Source organism: Martes martes, assembly GCF_963455335.1.
Source record: "Martes martes genome assembly, chromosome: X".
Lineage (NCBI taxonomy): Eukaryota > Metazoa > Chordata > Mammalia > Carnivora > Mustelidae > Martes > Martes martes.
Window position 1 is genome coordinate 31,444,409 of NC_137897.1, and position 12,421 is coordinate 31,456,829.

At 45.5% G+C, this 12,421-nt stretch overlaps 1 protein-coding gene across 1 annotated transcript in view; it reads left to right on the forward strand.

Annotated features, from left to right (window-relative positions):
* Positions 1-1,185: 1,185 nt before the first annotated feature.
* The window catches only part of LANCL3 (LanC like family member 3), a gene marked incomplete at its 5' end in the record, with an annotated part of 99,126 nt that continues 87,890 nt past the window's right edge, over positions 1,186-12,421 (forward strand). The window contains one exon of the mRNA XM_080795159.1: positions 1,186-1,758. Coding sequence (XP_080651285.1) covers positions 1,186-1,758 — 573 coding nt within the window. The remainder of the gene's footprint in view (positions 1,759-12,421) is intronic.

Here is a 12,421-nt window from a genome sequence, read left to right on the forward strand (position 1 = left end):
GACGGCACAGTCCAAGAGGTGTAGGACCCTGTCTGCTTTGTTTATCCATCTATTTCCAGAGTCCAGGATTCCTATGAGACCCTCAATAACGCCTGAGGAAGGAAAGCAGCAGGGAAAAACAGGAGAAGGGAGGAAGTAGGTAACTAAGGACCCGCAGAAAAGGGTAAAAATGCTGAATTAAAATTCGCACGCAGCATTTGCCCTTATATTCAGTTAATGACTTACTATGCATGCATGGGAGGGAGGGGTCTCTAGAGTAGGAGAAAGACAGAGCCGCCATCCTCTTACCTTAACCTGGTGTGGTTCTTTGCATTTTTACTCCTGTGTACTCCGAGAAGAACACGACAACCCAGGCCATAGGAAAACGTGCTGTACTCAAAGCCCTCAGCCTTTGGGATGGAAACATTCAGAATGAGAACTCCAAAGTGACCAAAATGAGAAAACAAGTTTCTGGAGGGCTCTCCGTTTTTTCCTAGCCAACCCCCCTACCTCTCCCACTCCCCCGCCCCAGTTCAGTGGCTTCTCAACCTTTAATGTGCATGTGAATCACCTGGGGATCTTGCTAAATATGCTGATTTTGATTCGATAGCTTTGGAGCGAAGTCTGAGCTGCTGCGTTTTTAACACTCTCCCAGGTGATGCTGATCGGCTGACTCGAGGACCACACTTTGAGTGTCGTGTACTGGGGACTCGAGGTCTTCACCTCCAGCGTCAGGTGTGTGTGTGCCGAGCCTCAGCTTTCCGGATCGGTGTCCCGCACGTCCCCGGCCTTCCGCCGGGAAGGGAGGAGCCGGGGGCGGAGCGGGAGGAGTGGCGCGGGCCCCGCGTGGGTCCTGCCAGAGATCACCTCGGCCCCTTGGAGAGGCGGCCGAGCTGCGGCGGCGCAGGAGGGGGCGGGTTCGGCGAGGGCGCGGCCTCTCGGAGGGGGGCGTACGACGCGCGTCCCCAGCGCCCGCCTGGGCCACTCGGGAGCTTCCCGGCAGCCCGGTGCCCCACTTGGCAATCCGCTCCGTGCTTCTTCCTCGCGCCCGCCTCCTCTTGTCACCTCCCGTCTTAGCCTCCCTGCTCCATCCCCGCCGCATCAACCGCCGGCCGAGTGCCTCCGAGAGCGAGAGGTGGTGCGCGGGGCTGCAGGGCGCGCCCTCACGCGGACCCCGGCCCGGCTTTGGGGGGCACGGGCAGCAGCATGGACACCAAGCGCTGCTTCGCCAACCGCTTCGATGACTACCAGGGCAGTCTGCTGGCGGGCCAGTGCGAGGAGGCGGTGGCGCCCTTGGTCACCGCCACCATCGAGCGCATCCTTCAGGAGCTGCCCCCGCTCGGGGGCGGCGCTGAGGCCCGGGGGGCGGCGGCCGCGGCCAGCAGCTGCCAGGGCGGGCTGTACGGCGGCGTGGCCGGGGTGGCCTACATGCTCTACCACGTCTCGCAGAGCCCGCTCTTTGCCGGGGCCCGGGAGCGCTACCTGCGCTCGGCCAAGCGCCTCATAGACGCGTGCGCCCGCGCCGAGGAGTGGGGCGAGCCTGACGCCGACACCCGCGCTGCCTTCCTGCTCGGGGGAGCGGGCGTGTACGCCGTGGCCACGCTCGTGTACCACGCCCTGGGCCGGTCCGACTACGTGCAGCCGCTGGGCAAGTTCCGGGCTCTGTGCGCCGTCTGCGCGCCGGTGTCCTTCCTGGAGTGCGGCTCCGACGAGCTGTTCGTGGGCCGCGCGGGCTACCTGTGCGCCGCGTTGGTGCTCAAGCAGAAACTCGCCCAGGAGGTAAGAGGCAGCCCCGGCCGCGGGGGGGCGCTCGCCGCCTGCCCGGCCCTTTCCCTGAACTCCCGGCTGCGGGAGCAGCGCACCCCCGCCCCCCGCACGCCTTGTTACTCTGGCGCTGTCGTTTCCTCAGTCTCCAGAGGTTCATCTGTTTTTGTCCGTCTACCCCCCTCTCTTTTTCAGTCTCTCAATTGTTGGGATTCCGCGTCTTTGCGCTTTGTTCTTATTTTACACCGAACGTGGCATCTCCCCAGATGCCTCCTTGCCCAACAGCTTCCTGGAGGCCCTTTGGGGCGGGGGGAACTCCTCGAAAATGAAAGGGATTTCCCTTCTTTTGACCCTCCTGTCGAAAAGCTGAAGCACCCTCGAATGTTAAGACTGCTGGCAAAGTATTGGAAGTTGGGGGGGTGGGCTGGTTAGGTTTTCATGGTTTCTATGGCTAACGTGGAGGTAAATGGCTTTGACGACCGCCCGTCCCCTGCGCCGCCGTCTGTAACCCAGAATTACTGCCCAGCTGCGGGTCTGATGTGCTGACTGTGGTTGCTTACTATTCAGTTAATCTCAGGGCTCTTTTAAAATGCCTGTCTAATGGGGGTGTCCTCTTTGAAACGCATAAACAGAGACAGAAGTTTACCCCATTGTAATCGAATGTGCATTTTTCATTCTAAAACTCGTAGTTAGGATTGTCAAGATGACAACGTACTTAACAGGGCAGGTTTTCTTAATGAATAGCTTTCCAGTGGCTCCTTGAAGTGAATTGGATTTCACAACTACATATTTTTTTTTTCTGGATTCACTTTGAATACAGCATGTGACCATTAGAGGAGAATGTGCCAGTTCCTGTGGAGTAGGGGGGGAAAAATCCTCCAAAGGATCATAGTAACTAGAACTGAAAGAGAGGCATTTTCATTCATAACCCAGTGGAGCCAAATATTGTTCTAGGGAGGAAGTGACACATTCAACATGACTTTATTTGGGTGAAAGAGGCGTTTGAAGAAAAATTAAAGGTACACAGTGTTTTTAAAGTGTAATTAACTTAGATAACTTCTAAGATAACAGAGGCAGACTTGATTTTTATTTATAGAAGGTGAGGTTGATACAAGTGAGAAAAAAATCACTAAAGACTGTGCGCTGTGCTAGCACGGTAGCAAAGATGTGTGTGACAACGTTGTCTTGAAATAGTTCACTCTGCTTCTGAGTCACTGTTATCTGCTAGCAGTTCCCCAAGGGCCCTTCCAGTTGTAGAAAACCTTTTAGAAGGCCACAGGGCTATTTACATATCATTTGTATTTCATTTGCATCTGCTCCTCAGACCTTGCAGTCTGGTGGTAGGCAATTTTCAGATTCGGGGCTTTTTGGGACTGCTTTCCCTTTGTGTGCCTTGGGGTCTTCTCTCCAGAATGGGGTGGCGGAGAGTGGGAGACCCGTCAGGTCATACAGGCGGACACAGACCTCAAGGACTCATTGCCCCAAAACTGGTGGCCCAGGGCCAGTCTGCAACCCTGATCCAAACAGACATTTATTAAGACCTCTTTGCTGCCCTCCTGCCAAACCAAATCTGTCTTTTTATACTAATCAATTTGAGGTTCTTTGGCCCCTACTCCCAGGAGACAGAACAAGTTCAGAGGGTTGTTCAACTGCCCCCCCCCCCAGCCACCACCACTACCACCACCACCAAAACCAGCTCTTAACCTGAGCAAATAAGCTAGTCTCCGTGCCAGCCTCAGCTGCAGTAATCTGAGAAATCCAGACTTGAAAAGTGCAGGGCAGGGGCTAAGCACGCCTGGCTGGAAGCCCTTCTGAGGGGAAAGTATGTCTCCTGCGCCATCCCCACTCCTGCACCCTAGCCAGCATATGGCTTTGCCCTCAGTCGATGATCCATAAACGTTGATTAAATTGAGTTGCCAACTTCTGTCATTTCTCTATAAATAATCTGTTATTATGTCCTGGGTTTCTTTCCTTCCAATGTCATTTATATTCACTTTGCTCTGGCAGTTCCTTCAGTTATCACCCTAGTCTGTATCCTCCCCACACTACCTGGCACAGCTTTGGCACCTAATAAATAGTTGAATGAATGAATCCCCATTTACTGGGATTAGTGCAATATACTCAGCTGGATTCTCTCGAGCCATTACATGTACCTCTTAGAAACCAATCTTAGAAGCACTTCATTATGCCATTTCCCGCACTCGGCATCCTGCAGTGGCTCCCTATTACCTTCTCTCCAGGGACTTCTCATCTTTCTCAGAGCTCAGATCCTTAAAATGGCCGACAAGGCCCCACAGGATTTGGCCCCCCTGCATACCTATTGCTCTTCTGCTCACTCTGCTTCAACCACAATGGCCTTCTTGCTGTGCCAGGCATTTCTTGTCTCGGGGTATTTGTACTCGCTGTTCCCTTTGCTTGGAATACTCTTCCCCTAGCTATTTTTATAGCTAGCTCTTTGACCTTGTATAGGTCGCTGCCTCATCAGTGAAGCCTTCCTTCCCTGTTCACCCTCTATGAAACCGCAACCTTGTCCCCTGACTTGATGCCCTTTCCTTGTTTCATTTTACTTGTTTATGTCTTTTCCAATTAGCAGGTAAGCTCCATACGTGTAGAGAGGTTTTATTTTATCGTTATAGTCTCATCATTAAGAGGGTACCTGGGACATATTCAAGTTCTCCCCTTTTCATTTGGGATTATTGCAAGTACTGTTTATGGCTTGCTTCGCCACTCACTCTGAATGGTGACCCATTTATCAATATTTTCCTTTATGGTGGTGCTTTTGGTGTCATACTGGTAAGAATATGTCCTATTGGTCGGAATCCTTTCTTACCTCCAAGGTCTCAGTAAATATGTGTTGCCTGAATAAGTGAATACCAGTTTCTTGGAAATTTTGCCTGAGATCAAGCTTAACCTTGAGACCGGCGCTTGTTAAACTTGAACGTTCATGGGAATCACCTGCAGATCTTGTCAGTAGAATACAGACCGATTCAGCAGGCCTGGCATTGGGCCTGAGATACTGCATTTCTAGCAAGTTCCCGGGTGATGCTGCTGGCCCAGGGACCATGCTTTGAAGGAGCAAGGCCATGCAGTGCGGCACAGGATTGGGCATACCAGTCATGTCTGTTGAGCTTTGCTATAAGACACCATTCTCTGAAGCTTGATGTATTTTTTTATAAGGTTGTCGTTGAGAATACTGATCACTCTGTCCTATCATGCTTTCATTATAAGGACCCACAAGGGGAATTTCTCTCAGTACTTAGAGTACAGAAATGGTTGTGCTCTTCCTGGAAATTGATTGAATTTTTTAATCTTCAGAATATGTCACGTAATTGATGTGTTTCTCACTTGATGCTGGCTACTAGGAAGCCCGTGACCAAAATTGCCCACATATCTGATATGAAGTGCCTTATGTACTTCCATAAACTAACATTTAATTTGGGTTAAAATTTTTTCTTCCTTAGTCTACCCTTTTTTGACTTCCTTCCATCTGATTTTATTGTTTGTATCGATAAGATTCAGAGATGAGAAAAAACGTGTGTCGATGTATGTACGGAGACAGCGACAGGAGGAGTCGCTCTAACCAGGTAGTATATTTTTGTTCAATTTGGCTCTCCTGAAAATACTCAAGGGAAGTAGCTTTGATGGTTTGTTAAGCAGATATCCTTGAGCAACAGGGCACTGAAGTCCTATGAAATCACACCATAAAAACTTATATTGGGTCCATTCTGCTTTCCAGATTGGGGGAAATGTAGCCGGGAAAAGTTAGAAATGGTGGAGGGATAAAGGGGAGGCCTAGGGACCGCAGTTAAAATAATAGCTTTACCACTGGGTGACCTTGGACAAATAATTTTACATCTCTGAGCCTCAATTTCCTCACTTCTAAAATGGATGAATGATAGCTTCCTTTCCACTTAATTCTGTCGTTTATTCCTTCATTCCATGAATGTCAGGTTTTTACATGTACCAGGCCCCTTGCTAGATGCCAGGAGTTAGTAGTGAGCAAAAATCAATATAATTATGTTGTGGCAGGTGCTCTGAAGGAAGTAAACAGGAAATACCTGGGGGCAGGGCAGGACAGAACAGGAGAGGGGTGGGATGCTGCTTGGCAGAGGATAGCCAGGAAGACTTCTCTGTGGAGGTGATGTCCTGGCTCATCACTGAAGCCTGAACATGAAGCGGCTGCTTTAAGAGTAGGCATTCCAGGCAGCAGAGACCGGAAGGATGAAGCCCCCAAGGTGCAAATCTGCTTGTAGATTTCAAAGAAGTGGAAGGCCGCCCATGTGATGGGAGCAGAGTGAGCCAGGGCTGGAGGCATGGGAGAGCCCTCAACCGACTGCAACTGCGTAGGAGCTGTGAGCCGGCTCAAACACGATCCTGCAGGGCCAGGTCAGTCAGGAGTTGAGGCTTCTTTCCGGTTTTAATGGTCATGTCTTCATCTTACTTACCTTTAAAAAGATCTCCCTGGTTTTCTGCATGGACAGTGAATTGAACAGTCACAAGGGGGACTAGTTTCACGGGGTCTAAGCCCCTTCTGTGCCAAGGATCCCTTTGTAAATCTGGTGAAGCCATCGATAGCTCTTTTTTCTTTCTCTCTTTTTTTAAAAAGATTTATTTATCTGAGAGACAGGGAGACTGAGAGAGAGAGAAAGCACGAGCAGAGCAGAGGGAGAAGGAGCAGCAGGCCTCCGGCTGAGCAAGGACCCTGACATGGGGCTTGGTCCCAGGACTCTGGGATCATGACCTGAGCTGAAGGCAGCCACTTAACCGACTGAGCCACCCAGGCGCCTCCCATCAATACCTCTTAGAATAATATTTTTAGATGCATAAAATCAAACACTTAGGGTTACAAAGGAAGCCAGTTATATAGACATTCAGTTACCAAAACGTTTGAAAAATTGTGATGCAGTGGCCTGTGTGTTTCTTTATTAACACGTTAAATAACAAGATTTCACAGCAAGCCTACGGATTATGGTACCTTTGAAAGAGTGATGAGGGTCAGTGATATTTCGAGCTGTCTTCAACAACTGCAGTGTGATATGAATATAGCTGTGATTTCTATAGGTGGCAAAGTCACAAGTACTTGAGTGGTTTGTGGTCTGCATTTGTAATGAAAGTAAATGTGAAATTGTTTAAATGAGATTTGAGGAAATACAGATGTGATTTTATTTCTCCAGCCAAAGGGGGCTGGTCTGGAAGTTGCTGTGGTGACTCACTTTAGATCAAGTGCCTAGTATTTTGCTTGGCCCACAGTAGCTGCTTAATGGAATCAGAGTTGTTCCCTTTTGCGTCCACGAACAGAAAATCGAAAGTGATTCTGAACGTCATATAGAAAATCATACAAGATACCAGGAATATATCTTCCTTCCATAATTTTATTTATATATCATATAGATATATTTATATATCATATAGAAAATCATACCAGATACCAGGAATATATCTTCCTTCCATAATTTTATTTATATATATATATATATGTATGTGTGTGTATAATATATATGTATATGTATGTGTGTGTATATATATACACACACTATATATATATATAGTGTGTATATATATATATATATATATACATATTGCTAGATTGTTAATTGGGTCCTTGGCTCATTCCTAAGGCAGGTGGTTGGCAGCTGTGTAAGTGGTGATGCTTTTAGCTGCAAATAGTAGAATGTCCAATAAAAAGTGATCTAAATAATGGGAACATCTATTACCTCACTTTCTAAGGGGTGTAGAGCTAGGCCATTACAGATTGGTCCAGCAACTCGAGAAAGTCATCAGAACCCAAGCCCTTTCCAACATTTTTCTCTGCAATTTTCAGTGTAGGAGTGTCCCACTCTCTGGGGTTGCAAGATGGCCACTGTCATTCCAGACATCACGTTCCCATTCAACTAAAGCAGAAAGGAAGGTTCTGAGGCTTTTTTCTTGCTTCTTTAAAAAAAAATCATGGAAAACATTTTATACTTGAAGAATTTCCCTTTTGCCTCATTGTCCAGCACTTAGTCACTGGCCACTTCTGGTTTCAGGGGAGGCTGGGAAGATTAGTGTCCTTCATTTTTAACCTGGATCATTGAATGCAGGTTCTGACAAAAAAAGAGGAAAGGAGAAGGAAAAAGCTGTTGCATGGATACCAAAATGTCTGCCTCCTGACGTCCCTTGGCAAGGTCTGTCTTACGACTTCCCACTTCCTTGGCTGTTGTGAATAATGTTGTCATGAACATGGGGATGCATGCATCTCTTTGAGATCCTGTTTTCATTTCCTTTGGATCAATATCTAGAAGTGCAATTGCTGGGTCATAGGGTAATTCTAGTTGTAGTTTTTTGAGGAACCTCCAGACTATGAATTTACCTTCCCACCAACAACGCACAAGGGTTTCCTTTTCTCCACATTCTCACCAACACTTGTTATTTCTTGTCTCTCTGATGACAGCCGTTCTAACAGGGGTGAGGTAAGACCCTGTAGTGGTTCTGATTTCCATTTCCCTGGTGGCTAATGATGTTGAGCACCTTTGCAGTTACCCGTTGGCCGTGGGTATGTCTTCTTTGGAAAAATGTACAGTTCTTCTGCCCATCTTTAAATCAAGTTGTTTGTTTTGCTATTGAGCTGTATGGAGTTGTTTATATATTTTTGATATTAACCTCCTATTCAAATAGAGTTTGCAGATATTTTCTTCTATTCCATAGGTTGCCTTTTCATTTTGTTCATGGTTTCCTTTGCTGTGCAGAAGCTTTTTAGTTTGATGTCGTCCCATTTACTGATTTCTTCTTTTGTTCCTTCTGCTTTTGGGGTCCTATCCAGAAAATCATTGCTTAGGCCAATGTCAAGGGGCGTTTTCTTTTTTTTTTTTTTAAGATTTTATTTATTTGACAGAGATCACAAGTAGGCAGAGAGGCAGGCAGAGAGAGGGAGAAGCAGGCTCCCTGCTGAGCAGAGAACCCGATGTGGGGCTCAATCCCAGGACCCTGGGATATGACCTGAGCTGAAGGCAGAGGCTTAACCCACTGAGCCACCAAGGAGCCTCAAGGGGCGTTTTCTTTCCTTTCTTCATATTTCACAGTTTCAGGTCTTATGTTTAAGGCTTTAATCCGTTTTGAATTAATTTTTGTGAGTAGTGTAAGATAGGAGTTCAGTTTCATTTTTCTGCATGTGGTTATTCCGTTTTTCCAGCACCACTTACTGAAGAACTATCTTTTCTCCATTGAGTTATCTTGGCTCCCATGTCAGATATTAGTTGACCATATATGTGTGGATTTATTTCTGGACTCCTGATTTTCTTTCATTGGTCTATGTGTCTGTTTTTATGCCAGTACCATACTGTTTTTATTACTATAGCTTTGTAATACAGTTCAGAATCAGGAAGTGTGATGCCTTGAACTGTGCAGTTCTGCCTTAGAATTGCTTTGGCTATTCAGGGTCTTTTGTGGTTTCATGTCTTTTAGTATTTTTCCTAGTACTATGTTGACTAGGTGTGGTGCGTGTCAGCACCTTTGTGTCTTGTTCCTGATCTTGAAGGAAGAGTGGTCAACCTTTTATCATTGAGTATGATGTTAGCTGTGGGCTTCTCTTAAATGCCTTGATCATGTTGAGGTATGTTCTTTCTATATCCAACTTGTTGAGAGTTTTTATCATAATTGGGTGTTGAATTTAGTCAAATGCTTTTTCTGTATGTCTTGAGATAATCCTGTGATTTTTTTCTCTTTCCTTCTATTAATGTGCTCTATCACATTTAGTAGCATATGTTGAACCATTCTTGCATCACAGGGATGAATCCCATTTGGTCATGTTGTATGATCCTTTAATGTGTTGTTGAATGTGGTTTGCTAGTATTTTGTTGCAAATGTTTGCATCTTTATTCATTAGGGGTATTGGCCTATAGTGCCTTTATCTGGCTTTGGTGTCAGGGTAATAATGGCCTCATAAAATGAGTTGGAAGTGTCCCCTCCTTTTCAGTTCTTTTGGAGGAATTTGAGGATTGACATTCTTTTTTAACTGCTTGGAAGAATCCTTCAGAACCTGTCGGTCCTTGTCTGTCTTTGATGACAGGTTTTTGGTTACTGATTCCATCTCCTTACTCTTTATTGGTGTGTTTGGATTTTCTATTTCTTTTTTTTTTTTAAAGATTTATTTATTTGACAGACAGATCACAGGTAGGCAGAGAGGCAGGCAGAGAGAGAGGAAGGGAAGCAGGCTCCCTGCTGAGCAGAAAGCCTGACACAGGGCTCAATCCCAGGACACTGGGATCATGACCTGAGCTAAAGGCAGAGGCTTTAACCCACTGAGCCACCCAGGCGCCCCGATTTTCTATTTCTTCATTTTTAAAAAAAGGTTTTATTTATTTGTGTGGCAGAGCACATAGGGGGAATAGCAGGCAGAGGGAGAGGGAGAAGCAGACTCCTTGCTGAGCAGGGAGCTCAATGCAGGACTCTATTCTTGGACCCTGGGATCCTGACCAAAGGCAAAGGCAGACGCTTAACCAACTGAGCCACCCAGGCACCTCAATTTTATATTTTGTTACGGTTCAATCTTGATAGATTGTGTGTTTCTATGAATTCATCCATTTCTTCTAGATTGTTCAATTTGTTGGTATATAATTGTTCACAGTAGTCTCATACCCTTTGTATTGGGGTGGTGTCATTTACTGTGTCTCTTTATTTCTGATTTTATTTGAGTCTGGTTTCTTTTATTCTAACTACAGGTTTGTCAGTTTTGTTTATCTTTTCTAAGAATCAATTCTTTTTTTTTTAAGATTTTATTTATTTATCTGACAGAGAGATCACAAGTAGGCAGAGAGGCAGGCAGAGGGAGAGAGGAGGAAGCAGGCTCCCCGTTGAGCAGAGAGCCCGATGTGGGGCTCGATCCCAGGACCCTGGGATCATGACCTGGGCCGAAGGCAGAGGCTTAACCTACTGAGCCACCCAGGCGCTCCCTAAGAATCAATTCTTAGTTGGTCTTTTCTATTGTGTTCCTCGTCTGTATTTTGTTTCTTCTCTAATGTTTATTACTTCCTTCCTTCTGCTAAGTTGGGGCTTAGTTGTTTTTTTTTTTCTTTTTCTAGTTCCTGGAGATATAATGTTAGGTTGTTTGAGATTTTTTTTGCCATAGTTTTTCTTAAAAATTATTACTGCCCTCATACTAAAAAGGTAAAGCCAAACAATGAGAAGATACAGAAAGATACATAACAGAATGTCTTTGAACATATTATCGTTAATTTATCTTTTTTAGAAATATTCCATGTAAATTGCTTATATCTTTCTCCATCTATGGAAATGATATTATATATATTCTATAGTTTTCTTGCACATGACCACATAGAAAGAGGTCTCATTCTTTATACTGGTTTGATTTCATGGCTATAGCACAATTTAACCATTAATGATTGATATTAAATTCAAGTTTTTTTCCTTTTTTTGCTGTCAAAACCGTGTTGTAAAGAATTCAAACTTATACATATAACATGCATATATACATATACAATATTTACATGTAATGTGTACAGACATATACATGTCTTTTAATGTATGTTTATGTATCTTTGCCTTCTGTTGCAAGTATATATATGTAGGATAAATTTTTTTATTTATTTTTTAAGATTTTATTTATTTGCCAGAGAAAGAGCACATGCACCATCACAAGCAGGGGGAGTAGCAGACTGAGGGAGAAGCAGGCTCCCCGCTGAGCAAGGATCATGACCCGAGTGGAAGGCAGGCAGGCGATTTACCTCTTAACTGACTGAGCCACCCAGGTGTCCCTAGGGTAAATTTAAAACACAACTGCTCCTTCAAAGTTTACAGATCATTTTCATTTGATAGAGATGATCAAAACTGCTTTCCAGAAAGATTTTATCAATTTCCTTTCCCTCCATGAGTGTTGGGGAGTGCTGGTGTTTCTATATTTTCAGTGCTGGGTTTCATCAGACTTTTTAGTAGATGAGAAACTGATAGGTGGAAAATGAGGATGGAAGTTTCTAGGGCAGAAAAATGAGTCCCCCTATTGTTTCCTTCAACACTCAGCAAACAGAATGCATATGCATGGTTTCACTCAGTCTGGGTTTGAGTGGTCTCTACAAGCAGCCGTGTGCCATGCACTGCTTACGAAAACCCCGCAAGTTTGGCTTGAAATGACAGCGGGTTGGGGAATGTGGTTTTTTGTAGGCTGAGTCCAGTTCCTCGTTGCCTGCTTATAGACCCACCAGCAAGTGGGGCACATCTATGAGCTACAGCTTACATCCTCTGTTACTCTTGAGCCAGAACCCTATGATTGCTAGAAGGGGGTAGGGACAAACTTTATAAGTTTGATAAGCACTTTACATATTTTATGTCCTTTAATACTACCAGCAACCTTATGACTTAGGTGCCATTGCCATCTCCATCGTACCCAGTGAAGGAACTGAGGCACAGAGAAGCTGGGAACTTGTTCGAGGTTACACCCCTAGTCAGTGGCAGAAATGAGGTTCTGCCCCCTGCAGGCTGGTTGTCAAGTCTATGCTTTCTGTTAGTGCTCCTTATACTTAACTGTGCACACAGATCACCTGGGGATCTTGTTAAAAACCAAGTTTTGATTCAGCAGGTCTAGGTTAAGGCCCAAGATGCGGCATCCCTAGCAAGCTCCCCAGTGATGTTGTGGCTACTGCGGCTGGTTCACTGAGCAGACTTGAGAGTGAAAAGCTCTAAATCACTA